Source organism: Scyliorhinus canicula, chromosome 5 (assembly GCF_902713615.1).
Source record: "Scyliorhinus canicula chromosome 5, sScyCan1.1, whole genome shotgun sequence".
Lineage (NCBI taxonomy): Eukaryota > Metazoa > Chordata > Chondrichthyes > Carcharhiniformes > Scyliorhinidae > Scyliorhinus > Scyliorhinus canicula.
In genome coordinates this window covers 97,068,580-97,084,670 of record NC_052150.1, presented here as the reverse complement: position 1 = coordinate 97,084,670, position 16,091 = coordinate 97,068,580, and the positions used below count along the sequence as shown (strand labels likewise).

Below are 16,091 nucleotides of genomic sequence, written 5' to 3'. Positions count from 1 at the left end.
CTCCTCATCTCTGTTCTAAAGTGACTCCCTTTTATTCTAAGGCTGTGCCCCCGCGTCCTAGTCTCCCCTGCTAATGGAAACAACTTCCCTACGTCCATCCTATCCAAGCCATTCATTATCTTGTACGTTTCTATTAGATCTCCCCTCAACCTCCTAAACTCCAATGAATATAATCCCACGATCCTCAGATGTTCATCGTATGTTAGGCCTACCATTCCTGGATCATCCGTGTGAATCTCCGCTGGACCCGCTCCAGTGCCAGTATGTCCTTCCTGAGGTATGGGGCCCAAAATTGCTCACAGTATTCTAAATGGGGCCTAACTAGTGCTTTATAAAGCCTCAGAAGTACATCCCTGCTTTTATATTCCAAGCCTCTTGAGATAAATGACAACATTACATTTGCTTTCTTAATTACGGACTCAACCTGCAAGTTTACCTTTAGAGAATCCTGGACTAGGACTCCCAAGTCCCTTTGCACTTTAGCATTATGAATTTTGTCACCGTTTAGAAAATAGTCCATGCCTCTATTCTTTTTTCCAAAGTGCAAGACCTCGCACTTGCCCACGTTGAATTTCATCGGCCACTTCTTGGACCATTCTCCTAAACTGTCTAAATCTTTCTGCAGCCTCCCCACCTCCTCAATACTACCTGCCCCTCCACCTATCTTTGTATCATCGGCAAACTTGGCCAGAATGCCCCCAGTCCCGTCATCTAGATCGTTAATATATAAAGAGAACAGCTGTGGCCCCAACACTGAACCCTGCGGGACACCACTTGTCACCGGTTGCCATTCCGAAAAAGAACCTTTTATCCCAACTCTCTGCCTTCTGTCTGACAGCCCTTTGAAATTTCCCAGCAAATCACTCAATTCAAGGGCAATGGGCAATTAATACTGGCCCAGCCAGTGATGCCCACATGAATACAAATAAATGAGAGCAGGATCTGTAGGGCGTATGATGGAATGGTCATTTTGTTCCAAATATCACACCAAAGTTGCAAAAAGGAATTTGTTGATCGTACCGGACTGTCTGATTAGAGAATTGATGCTGTTGGAGAGGAACTTCGAATGGGAGGGGAAGGACCCAGTGCATGGTGCATGACATAGGTAGGACTAAGAAAGAAGTTCTGTGAAGGGAGTATAAGCTTCTAGGGGCTAAATTAAAAGGAGAACCATGAAGGTAATAATCTCTGGATTAGTAATCTCTCTTGATCTCTGCAATGAGCAAATGGGAATAGGCTACATTAAATCAGAGTTGCCTGTGTGGGTCAAAGATTCATGTGGAACTCTTAAGACACTTCAGCCCAAGCCTGGCATGACTGGATGGCTTGATTCAACCCTCACTTTCTCACAAGCTAGAGCTGTCTCCAGGAGGTCTTCCACATAAATACAACACCCCAAAATCAGCTCAACATCTCTCCTTACATATCCATTTTTCCGCTTTCATCCTCAATTCTGTTGTTTTCAGCCCTTCTTTGAAGTTAAATTTTCCAATATATAAAATTTTTTAGGCCTTTCCTACTGTTCCCACTTTTGGGATTAATTAAAATTTAATAACTTTCCCTTGTTTGCTTATGATACCATTACATGACATAGGTAGGACTAATTACAAACTCATTACAAGTGCATGCATTTAGCACCTTAACGTCTTTCATCCTCAACTCTTCTGGATAAATGCTTAAGGGAAGCAAACGGAAAAGTGAAATTGAAGTCTAAGATCAACCATGCTCGTATTGCATGGCAGAGAAGGCTCAAGGGCCATATAGTGCTCTCTTGACCCTGTTTCTTGTGTTCTTATGTTCACATTCCTGACTGCACGTTATGCATGGTGGATAGACTTTCGGGAGCCAGGAGATGAGCTCATTCGCTGCAGAATTTCCAGCCTCTGACACCTGCTCTTGCAGTCACAATATTTATATGGTGGAGATTGTTAAGTTTCTGGTCAGTGGTAAACCCCAAGATGTTTACAGTGGTGTATTCAATGATAATGCTATTGAATGCCAAGGGGTGATGGTTACATTCTCTCTTGGAGATGATCACTGCCCAGCACTTGTGTGGCGTAAATGTTACTTGCCACTTCTCATCCCTGGCTTGAATGTTGTCCAGATCTTGCTGCATATGGACATGGACTGCATTAGTATCAGAATGGTCATAAATTATAATGTCCACTGCACAATCATAGAACATAGAACATAGAACGATACAGCGCAGTACAGGCCCTTCGGCCCTCGATGTTGCACCGACATGGAAAAAAACTAAAGGCCATCTAACCTACACTATGCCCTTATCATCCATATGCTTATCCAATAAATTTTTAAATGCCCTCAATGTTGGCGAGTTCACTACTGTTGCAGGTAGGGCATTCCACGGCCTCACCACTCTTTGCGTAAAAAACCCACCTCTGACCTCTGTCCTATATCTATTACCCCTCAATTTAAGGCTATGTCCCCTCGTGCTAGCCACCTCCATCCGCGGGAGAAGGCTCTCGCTGTCCACCCTATCTAACCCTCTGATCATTTTGTATGCCTCTATTAAGTCACCTCTTAACCTTCTTCTCTCTAACGAAAACAACCTCAAGTCCATCAGCCTTTCCTCATAAGATTTTCCCTCCATACCAGGCAACATCCTAGTAAATCTCCTCTGCACCCGTTCCAAAGCTTCCACGTCCTTCCTATAATGAGGTGACCAGAACTGTACGCAATACTCCAAATGCAGCCGTACTAGAGTTTTGTACAACTGCAACATGACCTCATGGCTCCGGAACTCAATCCCTCTACCACTAAAGGCCAACACACCATAGGCCTTCTTCACAACCCTATCAACCTGGGTGGCAACTTTCAGGGATCTATGTACATGGACACCGAGATCCCTCTGCTCATCCACACTACCAAGAATTTTACCATTAGCCAAATATTCCGCATTCCTGTTATTCTTTCCAAAGTGAATCACCTCACACTTCTCCACATTAAACTCCATTTGCCACCTCTCAGCCCAGCTCTGCAGCTTATCTATGTCCCTCTGTAACCTGCAACATCCTTCCGCACTGTCTACAACTCCACCGACTTTAGTGTCGTCTGCAAATTTACTCACCCATCCTTCTGCGCCCTCCTCTAGGTCATTTATAAAAATGACAAACAGCAACGGCCCCAGAACAGATCCTTGTGGTACGCCACTCGTAATCATAGGAACATAGAAAGTAGGAGCAGGAGGAGGCTATTCTGCCCTTCGAGCCTACTCTGCCATTCATTATATTCATGGCTGAAAGTCCATCTCAATAGCCTAATCCGGCTTTCCCCCTATATCCTTTGATTCCCTTTGCCCTAAGTGCTTCTTGAAAACATACAATGTTTTGGCCTCAACTACGTCCTGTGGTTACAAATTCCACAGGCCAGTAACTCTGGGTGAAGAAATGTCTCCTCAATCTCTGTCCTAAATGGCCTACCCCATATCCTCAGACTGTGACCATAAGTGTTCATAAGTGAACATCATCAAATCTGACCGAACGATGGAGAGAAGCTCATTGATGAAGCAGCTGAAGATGATTGGCCCAGGACACTACCCTGAGGAACCCCAGCAGCATTGTGCTGAGGCTGGGATAATTGGCCTCCAATCGCCAGAACTATTTCCTTTGCGCTAACCTGTGGACTCTTTTACTTCTGATTCTCATTTAATTTAATTTTACTCAGACTTGTTGATGCCACTCTCTTATCAAATGCTGCCTTAATGTCAAGGGCAGCCATTATATCCAGCACTCTTCCCCCCCCCCCCCACTCACTCTTCCCAATTTCAGCAGGTCTTGTGTCTCAGTTGTGATGGTTACATAGGCCTCAGTATTGAATACAACTTATTGGCATTCTACTTACATGCTTGTGGTTTCTGAAACACTGCAAGTTTATCTATTGCAACTGATTAGATTCCACTGCTGGGGATCTTCTCCCATTCTATTTAGAGTGCAGAACACAGGGAAAATGTACAGTGATTGCAATTATAGAGAGATTTCATATCCATTACTAATTATTTTAGTACTAAACTATTGAGGTATTGAGGTCAAATCTTTGCTTGCAATAAAGTGTCCTGCACGTTGTGAATGCACATCAAAAAATTGTGGTCCTGCTGCCAACAATTTTCTATACATTGGTTTTAATCAAATGGGAAAGATGACCTTATAACCATTACATACAAAACTACAAAATAATTAACATTTAGAAGCAACATAACACATAGAGCAGTTTTTCAAAACTCTACTCCTCAAATAAAGCTTTGACTACTGGGAGTAGAAATTGAGATTTCAAGGCTTGCCCCTATACGATTTTCTGTCCCTTTATTTTAATGAATTAAGGATGACCGGGAGTGACCCCCAAATTCACTTCCCACAGGCAAGGTTTAGTGCACAGCATGCAATTTCATAAAATTGCACCAATCATTCCAGTTAGGATGTCAATGTAGTGATGGCAAGCCAGCTTTCACTCCTCTGTTAGTTCATTTTCACCACTACAGTTTCAATATTTAAAAAAAAAATGGTATATCATGTGTTAAATGATAAATAGATCAGGATTCTAATACATCTCAGGCCCGTGACAAGTAATTCAAATTACAGTTGGTTTGACTTAACTTGAATTATGACAGGTTATTTTGTGAATGAAAAGATTAATTTTTTTTTTAAAGCCTTAGAAGACCTCAGATAATACTTTATCTTAATTTGTTTTTAATTAACAGGAGAATCTCAGACTTCTGAAAGCAGACCCAGATACTGAATCATGGAAGACCTATTTGGAGTACATTGATGACATGGTTTTAGATGGTTTCTTCAATGGTATTTCATGCTCTCTAGAGTTTTTCTTTGAGAATACTGAAGCTACTTTGAAACCTTCACCTTTGTTTGTTTCACAAATGATCTTAAATATCCCTGAAATTGTATTCAAACCTTCACTGGATAAAGATGCCGCTGATGGATTCTATGATTTAGTTGAAGAATTGATAAGTGATGTTTACAAAATGGCTGCACAGGTGAAACGAGTGGCTGATCATCTTGAGTTTGATAATTACCAGGTAATGAATATGAAATTTAATTTTAATAATAATAATAATAATAATAATAATCGCTTATTGTCACAAGTAGGCTTCAATGAAGTTACTGTGAAAAGCCCCTGGTCGCCACATTCCGCCGCCTGTTTGGGGAGGCTGGTACGGGAATTGCACCTGTGCTGCTGGCCTTGTTTTGCATTACAAGTCAGCTGTTTAGCCCACTGTGCTAAACCTGCCCCTATACAGAGAGAAAATTTGACATTTAAAAAATAATCCATGTTGTTATTCCTGATGACCACAAAACTGAAGTATACAATTCCTTGGCTTTTCTTTCTCTTAAAGTTGAATCTGCAATTTTTGACCCAAATTATTTATCTATTGCTGAAAAGCGTGGGGCGGGATTCTCCCCTACTCGGCGGGCCGGCGGTCTCGGCGGCGAGGAGTGGCGTGAACCACTCCGGCGTCGGGCCGACGGAAGGTGCGGAATCCTCCGCACCTTCAGGGGATAGGCTGGCACCGACGGGGTTGGCACTGCGGCAACCGGCGCGGAAGGGGCTTGGCACCATGCCAACTGGCGCCGAAGGGCCTCCGCCGGCTGGCGCGAGTTGGTGCATGCGCGGGAGCGCCAGCGTGTTCTGGCGCCATCCCAGCGCATGCGCAGGGGGGTTCGTCTTCGCACCGGCCATGGCGGAGGTCCACAGCAGCTGGTGCAGAGGGAAAGAGTGCCCCCACGGCACAGGCCCGCCTGCGGATCAGTGGGCCCCGATCGCGGGCCAGGCCATCTTGGGGGCACCCCCGGGGCCAGATCCCCCCGCATGCCCCTGAGGAGCCCGAAGGCTGCCCGCAGAGCCAGGTTCCGCCGGTAAGTACCAGGTCTAATTTACGCTGGCGGGACCGGCCTAAAACGGGCGGCCACTTGGCCCATCGCGGGCCGGAGAATCGCCGGGGTGTCCGTTCCCAGCGGCCGGCGCAGCGCGATTCCTGCCCCCGCCAGGAATCCTGGCGCCGGAGAATTCGGCAACCAGCGGGGGGAGGGATTTATGCTGCCCACCGGAGATTCTCCATCCCGGCAGGGGGTCGGAGAATCCCGCCGATATGTGCTGTCAAAGCTTTTCATCTTGCACACATCTGGGCTGGGATTCTCCCCTACCCTACAGGGCGGGGGAGGTCCCCGGCATGTTGGTGTGGCGTGAACCACTCCGGCATCGGGCCGCCCCAAAGGACGTCTCCGCACCTTTAGGGGCCAAGCCCTCACACTGAGGGGCTAGGCCCGCGCTGGAGTGGTTCCCGCTCTGCCGGCTGGTGTGAACGGCCTTTGGCGCCACACCAGCCGGGGCCGAATGGACTTCGCCGGCCGGCGTAGGTCCGCGCATGCGCTGGAGCGTCAGCGGCTGCTGACGTCATCCTGGTGCATGCGTAGGGGAGGGGGTCTCTTCCGCCTCCGCCATGGTGAAGACCATGGCGAAGGCGGAAGAAAAAGAGTGCCCCCACGGCACAGGCTCGCCCGCCGATTGGTGGGCCCCGATCGCGGGCCAGGCCACTGTGGGGGCACCCCCCGGGGTCAGATTGCCCTGCCCCCCCCCTCCCCCCCCTTCCCCCAAGGACCCCGGCTGGTCAGGTAGGTGTTTGATTCCGGCCGGCAGGAGAGGCTTGACAGCGGCGGGACTTCGGCCGGAGAATCGCCGCGGGGGGCCCACCGACTGGCGCGCCGCGATTCCCGCCCCCGCCGAATTTCTGGTAGCGGAGGATTCGGGACACGGTGGGGGCAGGAGAATCTCGCCCCAGATCAGAAGGAACAACAATTATACTGCATGAGTAAAGGATGCTGATTGATTGGCAAGCCGACTTTGGTTGAGGCTTTGCCATGGAGAATTCACCAGGCAAGTATTGTCTCTCAGGCTTTTGTTGAATACAAAAAGGCACACAGCCTTTCGCTGGCAGGGACAGGTTTCTGCGTATAAATATATGCAGCTTCAAGCAAACATAAGTGAGCCACATTGAGATCCTGACTGATAATCTTAAATTGCTTTGTCAGTATAATTCTTAGTACACTAGGTTGCTCAGCGAGTGTAATCACGGAATCACATCTAACATTTGCCTTTAAATTCTGAAACTAAAAACAAAGTGCTGGCAGAACTCAGCAGATCTGGCATCATCTGGGGTCAGGCAAACACAGAATTAGCATTGAGTCTAAAACTCGACTTCAGAACTGAAGAGAAGTAGAAATAGGATGGATTTTACACCATTGAAAAAGTGAGGGAGGGGGAATCAAGTGGAACAAAAGGAAAGGTCAGGGAAAGGTTAAGAGGACAGGGAGGAGATTAAATACCGAAGGTGCCATGGAACCAATGGGCAAAGGGAGTGGTAATGGTAGTAGTAAAGAGGCAAAGCATTGTCCCAGAGTAAGTGTTTATAGTGGACTAGAGGTCAGTACTGAAAGCAAAATGTGAAAACAAGGTACAAACTGGGACTTGGGGAAGAACAGAATCAAAATGGAAGAGTTGAACTCATCTGGCATTGCTCTGCCACTGGAATTCAAATACTACATTCCTTTTTTTCCAAAGCAATTACTCATTACTCAAGCCAGAAAATACATTCTGCCTATCACACAAATGAGCAATGTGTTATATGAATGTGTATGAATATACCAGTGCAATTGCTGGTTCATAGACCATGCGTCCCAAAGTCAGCTGATAGTATCAAACAGCAAGTAACTTTGGGTATTCGCAAAAGGCAGAGTGCTGATTGTACTCAACCAGCCCGTGTTTGCAAAAATCAGAACTTAAGCAATAGATGTGATTCCATGACGAGAGCACTTTTTAAACAATCCCCAGTGTGCTAAGAATTACATTAACAATCAAATTAAGGTTATCAGGGTATAAATATATGCAGCTTCAAGCAAACGTAAGTGAGCCACATTGAGAGCCTGACTGATAATCTTAAATTGCTTTGTCAGTGTAATTCTTAGTACACTAGGAGTTGCTCAGCGAGTGTAATCACGGAATTACATCTAACATTGGCATAATTGGGCTTTCAGTTTGGCTCAATTATGCTTGCTAGAAGCTATCTATGTTCGTTCGCTGAGACCTGTCCTCAGCTGACAAAAGAAACATTCTCAGGAATTGCGCCTTTAAATTAAACAAAAGCCTTGCGGGGGAGCAGCCATCCTCTGGTGCACTTGTCAACCAATCAACCCCATTTTTCTCATGCAATATAAATTGTTGTTCCACCGGAAATTTGGCATTCTTGTATCTGTCCTGATGAGTGCAAGACAAAAATCTTTGACTGCATCTCTTTTTTTCAGCAACACTCAAGTTTCTTCTATGTTAATAGGGCCTGAACCTCAAATGTTAGCTATACTGCGGCTGATCACATGGGGAAAATCTGTCCACTGTGTCTGTTATCAGAAGTCCTTGCGTCTCAATTGCGCTCGGTGCGGGGACGGAGAATGGGCGTTGATGTCAAAATTCAGCGCGACGCAGCTCCCGCGGTTCATCTGGTCACCGGAAAATAGCCACCAATTGCGCACGTGCGGTCGACGCAACGCCGGTCGGGGGTCATTGAAAGAGGGCCCCACGGCGATTCTCTACCGGCAACTGCTCGAGTTCCCGCCAGTGTGGTTCTAAAATGGTTCCACCCGGCGGGCACTCGGGGCGTAGGCTGCAGACTCAGTCCACGGCCGTCCTGGTAGGGGGCGGGGAATCCGTCACCCGGGGAGGGGAGACTCCAGGACGGCCAGGCTTGCGATTGGGGACCACCGATTGGCAGGTGCGTGCGATCTGAGGGGGGCCTATATTATCGGGCGATCCGCTGTGCGGGTCCGCCATGTTGCGCGGGGACGCCGCGCGCATGCGCAGGCCCATGGCTGGAAGTGCAGGGCCCCGTATCGGCAGGCAGAGCTATGCAGAGCACTCTGGAGCCCTGCTGGCCCCCTATGGGCTACATAATCGCTGGGCCAAGGGGACTGTTGATGCCGGCGTGAAACGCTACGGTGTTTACGCCGGCGTCAACACTTAGTTACCGTTTTGGACAATCCCGCCCATGGAATTCCATATTGAGTAAATTTGGTAGTATGTAAATTGACTGAAAAATCCGACATATTTAGATGTTCCAAATGAAATCAAGGGTGGAATTCTCCGCAATGGCCGCCGCTGTCGTGAAACCCGGAGTGTTTCACGACGGCGTCGGAGGCCGCTCCTCATCCCCTATTCTCTCTCTCTCTCTTTCTCTCTCTCTCTCTCTCTCTCTCTCTCTCTCTCTCTCTCTCTCTCTCTCTCTTCCCCCCCTCCCCCCCAGGGGGCTAGGAGCGGCGTTGCGGAGAACTCGGCCGCCGGGCCTAGGCGCTGGCGTCAAGGCCCGGTACGCCGAGAATGACACAGCTGGCGGCGCCTAATGACATCAGCCGCGCATGAGCAGGTTGGCCGGTGCCAACCCGCGCATGTGCGGTTGCCGTCTTCCCCTCCGCTGACCCACAAGACGTGGCGGCTTGATCTTGCGGGGCGGCGGAGGGGAAAGAGTGCGTCTCTTGGAGATGCCGGCCCGACGATCGGTAGGCACCGATCATGGGCCAGTCCCCTCCCGAGCACGGCCGTGGTGCTCAATCCCCTCTCTGCCCCCCACAGGCCCCAAACTCACCTTTCGCGATATGTTCACGCTGGCAGCGACCAGGTGCGGTTGCTGCCGGCGTGAACAGGTCGGGAACGGCAGGCCGCTTGGTCCATCCGGGCCGGAGAATCGCAGGTCGCCGTGAAAAACGGCGACCCACGATTATCCGAGCTGCGACACGCCATTTTGTGGGGGGGGGGGGGATGTGGGAGAATCGCGGGGGGTGCCAGAGCGGCCCTCCCACAATTCTCCCACCCGGCCTGGGGAGCGGAGAATCGCGCCCCAAGTGTTGGCCTTTTGGTTGATTTAGTTTTAATTTGTTCATGAAATATAGACACCACTGACAAATTAGTATTTATTGCTGACATTCGTTGTCTTGAGGCTGTTGAGGGTCAACCACAGAGGATGAGATTAACATTAAGACTGTTAGGTTGCTGGTCTAATATTATGACCACTAGGCTAACCATTGTGGCTGCGAGGAAAATATAAAATGGGCTGTTTCTTCACACAGAGTGACATGGAAGATATCCTTGACCTATCAGAGATACGGCAAGAGGTCATGTATAGGGTAACAGAGGTCATTAACAAAGCTGTGGAATACAAGAATTCATTTGACATACACTCTTACCTGTGGGTCGATGATAGGATAGAATTCATGAGGCAGTTCTTGCTATACAGCCATGTGTTGACTGCAGAGGAGATTGAAACTCATGCTGACGAAGGTGTTCCTGAGTGTCCCCCTACTACAGAACAGTTTAAGGAACAGGTAAGAATAACTTTTGCTAAACTATAGTCTTTATTCATATGAAAAACAATTTTTGTGAGATTGTAATATTAAAGCATAATTAAATTAAACTTCTGGGTTCCTAGTATTCCATATGTGCGCTGTGAAACACAAAACGGACCAATTGGATAGTCCTGAAAATGGATGCAGAGATCACAGTGCAAGATTTTACTTTCTGTTCATGGAATGAGTGTCATTCGCAAGGTCCAGCATTTGTTGTGTATTCCTAATTTCCCTTGAGAAAGTTAGTTTACAGTTGTCGCCTTGAATTCCTGCCGTTCCTGTATTGTAGGTACATCTACAGTGCTGTTAGGGAAGGAATTCCAGGATTTTGATCCAGCAACAGTGAAGGAGTGCTGATATACTTTCAAGTTAGGATGATTTGTAATTTGGAGGGGAATTTGCACGTGATGGTGTTCCCATGCATCTTTATACCCTTATCCTTCTTGGTAGCAGAGGGTTTAGGTTTGGAAGTGCTGTCGCAAGAGCATTGGCAAGTCACTGCAGTGCATCTTTTGGATGGGAGACACTGCTGCCAGTAATACAGCTTTGTGCTGCCTGATCATTTAGATGCTCTCTCTGCCCACCTCGTGCTAACCATGCTGTTTATTGGATGGACATATTAGCAAGGGACAATATAATTAGTGATCCGCACCATTAAAGCTAGGCTGCACTGCTTAAAGGTAGTCTGTATATCCTTACAAGGCAGACATTTTGTTGGTGTTGGTTTGGGAATCGTGGATGGAGAAAATTTGACCTGGAAAAGAGTGAGGAATGACAACAGAGGATGTGTGGCTGCAAAGGGTTTGGAGGTGGCACTGGAGGTCTTGCTGCAGGAGATGGAAAGTAGAGATATCCTGTATCTGCAGCAAGGAAATTCTCCAGTCACTGATTTAAAAAAAAAACAATTAAGCAGGTAGACTGCCAGTGCCACGAGTCAACCCTAATGGATCTGGATGCAGTGACAGAGGTTCAGCTGCACGGTGTTTTTTGAAAAATTCATTTATGGGATGTGGCCGACGCTGGTTAACAAACAAAAACAAAGAACAAAGAAAAGTACAGCACAGGAACAGGCCCTTCGGCCCTCCAAGCCCGTGCCGACCATGCTGCCCGTCTAAACTAAAATCTTCAACACTTCCTGGGTCTGTCTCCCTCTATTCCCATCCTATTCATGTATTTGTCAAGCTGCCCCTTAAACGTCACTATCGTCCCTGTTTCCACCACATCCTCCAGCAGCGAGTTCCAGGCACCCACTACCCTCTGTGTAAAAAAACCTGCCTCGTACATCACCTCTAAACCTTGCCCCTCGCACCTTAAACCTATGCCCCCTAGTAATTGACCCCTCTACCCTGGGGAAAAGCCTCTGAGTATCCACTCTGTCTATGCCCCTCATAATTTTGTAGACCTCTATCAGGTCGCCCCTCAACCTCCGTCGTTCCAGTGAGAACAAATTGAGTTTATTCAACCGCTTCTCATAGCTAATGCCCTCCATACCAAGCAACATCCTGGTAAATCTTTTCTGCACCCTCTCTAAAGCCTCCACATCCTTCTGGTAGTGTGGCGACCAGAATTGAACACTATACTCCAAGTGTGGCCTAACTAAGGTTCTATACAGCTGCAACATGACTTGCCAATTCTTATACTCAATGCCCCAGCCAATGAAGGCAAGCATGTCGTATGCCTTCTTGACTACCTTCTCCACCTGTGTTGCCCCTTTCAGTGACCTGTGGACCTGTACACCTCGATCTCTCTGACTTTCAATACTCTTGAGGGTTCTACCATTGACTGTATATTCCCTACCTGCATTAGACCTTCCAAAATACATTACCTCACATTTGGTTAGGCCAGCATTTATTGCCCATTCCTAGTTGCCCTTCAGAAGGTGTTGGGGAGTTGCCTCTTGAACCTCTGCAGTCCATGAGGTGTACGTGCACCCACTGTGCTGTTAGGGAGGGAGTTCCAGCATGTTGCCACAGCGACAGTGAAGGAATGGCGATATACTTCCTAGTCAGGGTGATGAGTGACTTGGAGGGGAACCTCCAGGGGGTGAAGAACTCTGGTATGTGCTGCTCTTGTCCTTCTAGATGGTAGTGGGTTTAGAAGGTGCTGTCTAAGGAACCTTGGTGAGTTACTGCAGTGCATCTTGTAGATGGTACACATGGCTGCCACTGCTCGTCAATGGTGCAGGGTTTGAATGTTTGTGGAAGGAGGAGCAATCAAGCGGGCTGCTTTGTCCTGAATGGTGTCAAGCTTCGTAAGTGTTGTTAGACTTGCCCAGTCTTGAGTTGCTGGATCTGTTCAAAGTCCATCCCATTTAGCACGGTGGTAGTGCCACACAATTTGATGGAGGGTATCCTTAATGTGAAGACGGGACTTTGGCACTTCTACCCACACTGTCATGGACAGATGCAGCTGCAGCAGGCAGATAGGTGGGGATGAGGTCACGTATGTTTTTCCCTCTTGTTGGTTCCCTCACCACCTGCTGCAGTCCCAGTCTAGCAGCTATGTCCTTTAGGACCCGGCTAGCTCTGTCTGTGGTGGTACAATCAAGCCACTCTTTGTGATGGATATTGAAGAGTCCCCACCCAGAGCATGTTCTGCGCCCTTGCCACCCTCCGTGCTTCCTCTAAGTGGTGTTCAACACAAATGACTACTGATTCATTAGCTGATGGTGGCTGGTACGAGGTAATCAGCAGGAGGTTTTCTTGCCCATGTTTAACCTGAAGCCATGAGACTTGATGAGGCCCAGAGTCAATGTTGAAGACTCCCTCCCAACTGTATATCACTGTGCCCCTACCTCTGTGTGCATTTACGACCCTGACCTTCCCGTGCCATTTTAACAAAAGAGCCTGCTCCCATGCCCACATGTCTGTCCTTTACCTGCTGTAATGTTCCAGTGAATCTCAACGCAAACTGGAGGAACAACATCTCATCTTCCAGTTAGGCACGCTACAGCCTTCCGGTCTCAACATCGGATTCAACAACTTCAGATGATTAGCTCTACGCGACCTCGACCCATTTGTTTTCATCCCATTTAATTTCACCTCTCTTTACCATTTCTTTCTTTCTTGTCTTTCTTTATATATATTTACCCCCCATCTTATCCACGTTTCCTTATCCCTTTCTCCCCTTTGCTTCCCCCTTCCCCTCTGCCCACATCTCCATCTGTCACAGTTTAGCCTCTGATGTTAGTTTCTCTGCTGTTTGGCCTCTCACACCTTTTGTCCTCTCTGGGGACTGCCACAAGCACTCTTTCCCCTTGCTTTCTGTAGCTATTAGCACCCCGTTTCCCTGGGTTTCTGTGGCTATGACTCACCTTTCATTCTCACTCCACAGTATAAATATTTCCCACTTTCTCTGTCTGTTAGCTTTGACAAAGAGTCATTGGACTCGAAACGTTAGCTCTTTTCTCTCCCTACAGATGCTGCCAGACCTGCTGCGATTTTCCAGCATTTTCTCTTTCGTTTCAGATTCCAGCATCCGCAGTAATTTGCTTTTTATCAGGTGATGCCTTTCCTGCTGGCCAGAATGGTGGGATTTCACCTCATTAATTATGCACAGTCAAGTTTCCCTGCGAATCATCAGGCAGGCTGGCAATTTATTTGCCTGCCCGCTGTCGGCTGGCAGGTGGTAAGGTTCTGGCGTGATATTTAAACACAAGTCCGGCACATTCACATCACCCTCCCTAGCTGACCTACCCTTGCCAGACTGTGCAGGATGTCAGTAACCCAGAGGCAAAATGCTCGCAGCCTCAAGAGGTCTGTTCCTCGATTCAACCACCCTCTGCCCTTACCCTACTTGGATCTCTACCCAGAGTATCTGGAGTCTTCGTGCATCCTGTTCCTGTAAATGAATTGGCACCCTTTGACCCCCCCTTGTTGGTGAGTTTTTTACGTAGCCTTCTTGGGGGCAGCTTCCCTCCCCTCGGTGTTCTTTTGTTTTCCATTGTTCATCATCCTCATCCATCTCCTTGTAACTCTGCCTGCCATCGTGCTCTCTCGTCATTCCACCCCTGTTCCTTGCACAGCCCTGATTCCACAGTGCCCCCCTCTTGTCATTGTCAGCACTCTCCCTCAGCTTGCACCCCATCCCCGGCCAAACTCTGTACTGTTGGAGTGAAGGGTCCATGATGAATCCCGCAGCACAGTGCTGTCCATGAAGACCAGCTTGGCACAGAGCCAGAGGGATTGAACTGGTCTGCCCCAGCAGAGTGGCGTTCAGCTCAATAGGAGTGGCACAGTGCTATGGCAGGCACGCTGTGTATACTGCACTCATCTTGAAGTCTCGAGTGAACTGAAGTCCAGCGGGCGCTATTCCCCCCACCCCCCGCTGGGTGGGAGAATCGCCGGGATGCCGCCCCGACCCCCGCACGCGATTCTCCCACCCCCCCCCCCCACCGAAACCAGCACCGCGAGAATCGCGCCGGGCCGCTCGGAGAAGCGCCGCAAACGGTGAGCGGTGATTCTCCGGATCGGATGGGCTGAGTGGCCGCTCCGACATGACAGGGCCCCGCCGGCGCTGTCCACCCCTGGTCGCTGCCGGCGGGAACTCTGCGGGAGCGCTCGGGGGGCGGCCTTTGGTGTGGGGGGGGAAGGGGGGCTCCTTCACCGGGGGCGTCCGAAGGGGTCTGGCCCGTGACCGGGGCGCACCGATCGGCGGGCCGGCCTCCCCACCCCCCGGCCTACATTCCGCCGCGGCCGGCCTCTGAACACCCACACCATATTGCATCGGGGCCGGCGCGCGTAAGATGTTCCCTGCGCATGTGCGTGGCGTGGCCCAACTGCGCATGCGCAGGATTGAGCTGCCCCAACTGTGCATGCGCGGGTTGGCGTGGCGCTCATTTGGTGCCATGCAAGGACGCTGGAGTGGCGTGAACCGCTCAAGCGCCGTGCTCGCCCCCTATGGGGGCCAGAATAGGTCATGCCCGGGCCTTTTTCATGCCGTCGTGAAACGCGATGGTGTTCACGATGGCGCGGGCATTTGGTCCGCGGAGTTGAGAATCGCCCCCAGCTTGTGCATGCCACTATTTTTTAAATGGGTCTAATGCCAACATAATTTCCCACTGCGCCACACAAGATTGGAAGGCATAATGAGATTTTGACACCCCCCCCCCGCAAAATAAAAAGACCATGTGCCGTCTCCTTCACTGAAAGTCAGCAGCCTTCCACTAGTCAAGAAGCATTCATTCATTGAGCACTGCAAAGGCACATCAGGACAGAGAAAGGTATCCAAAAGGTAGACACTAAAGGAACATACAAGAATGATTAGTAGATGTTTGAATACAACAAATACAACACGGCATGTTTGCATTTTTTACTTTTTGATTGCTTATTTTATGTCTTAGTATCGAATCCTTTAATAATCTTTGTCATCTTGGGATGCTGTGTAAATGTTTACAAAGTACAAAAACATTCATGAAATAGTTCAATTCTCCAAGAAAGGGAAAGAATTCAGAATCTCCAAGGTGGTGCAGTTGGAAAAATTAAATTGGATTGACAACTTATATAGAGGCAGAGGAGGCTATTAAGTATCTTGGGACCCTGAACAACCAATTTTCTCCAACAACCCTAATGCCATCACTCAATCCCACCAATGTTGAGCAGTTGGCGGATTTCCAGTTGCGTAGGACAAGTAGATTCCAACAGTCTGGCAGTGCATTGCCTTCTTGCTCATCTCAGA

At 48.7% G+C, this 16,091-nt stretch overlaps 1 protein-coding gene across 2 annotated transcripts in view; it reads left to right on the top strand.

The window, feature by feature from the left end:
* The window catches only part of LOC119966149 (dynein heavy chain 11, axonemal-like), a 622,669-nt gene that overhangs the window by 129,423 nt on the left and 477,155 nt on the right, over positions 1–16,091 (top strand). For both annotated transcript variants that reach the window (XM_038797431.1, XM_038797432.1), the window contains 2 exons: positions 4,715–5,047; positions 10,140–10,394. In XM_038797431.1, coding sequence (XP_038653359.1) covers positions 4,715–5,047; positions 10,140–10,394 — 588 coding nt within the window. The remainder of the gene's footprint in view (positions 1–4,714; positions 5,048–10,139; positions 10,395–16,091) is intronic.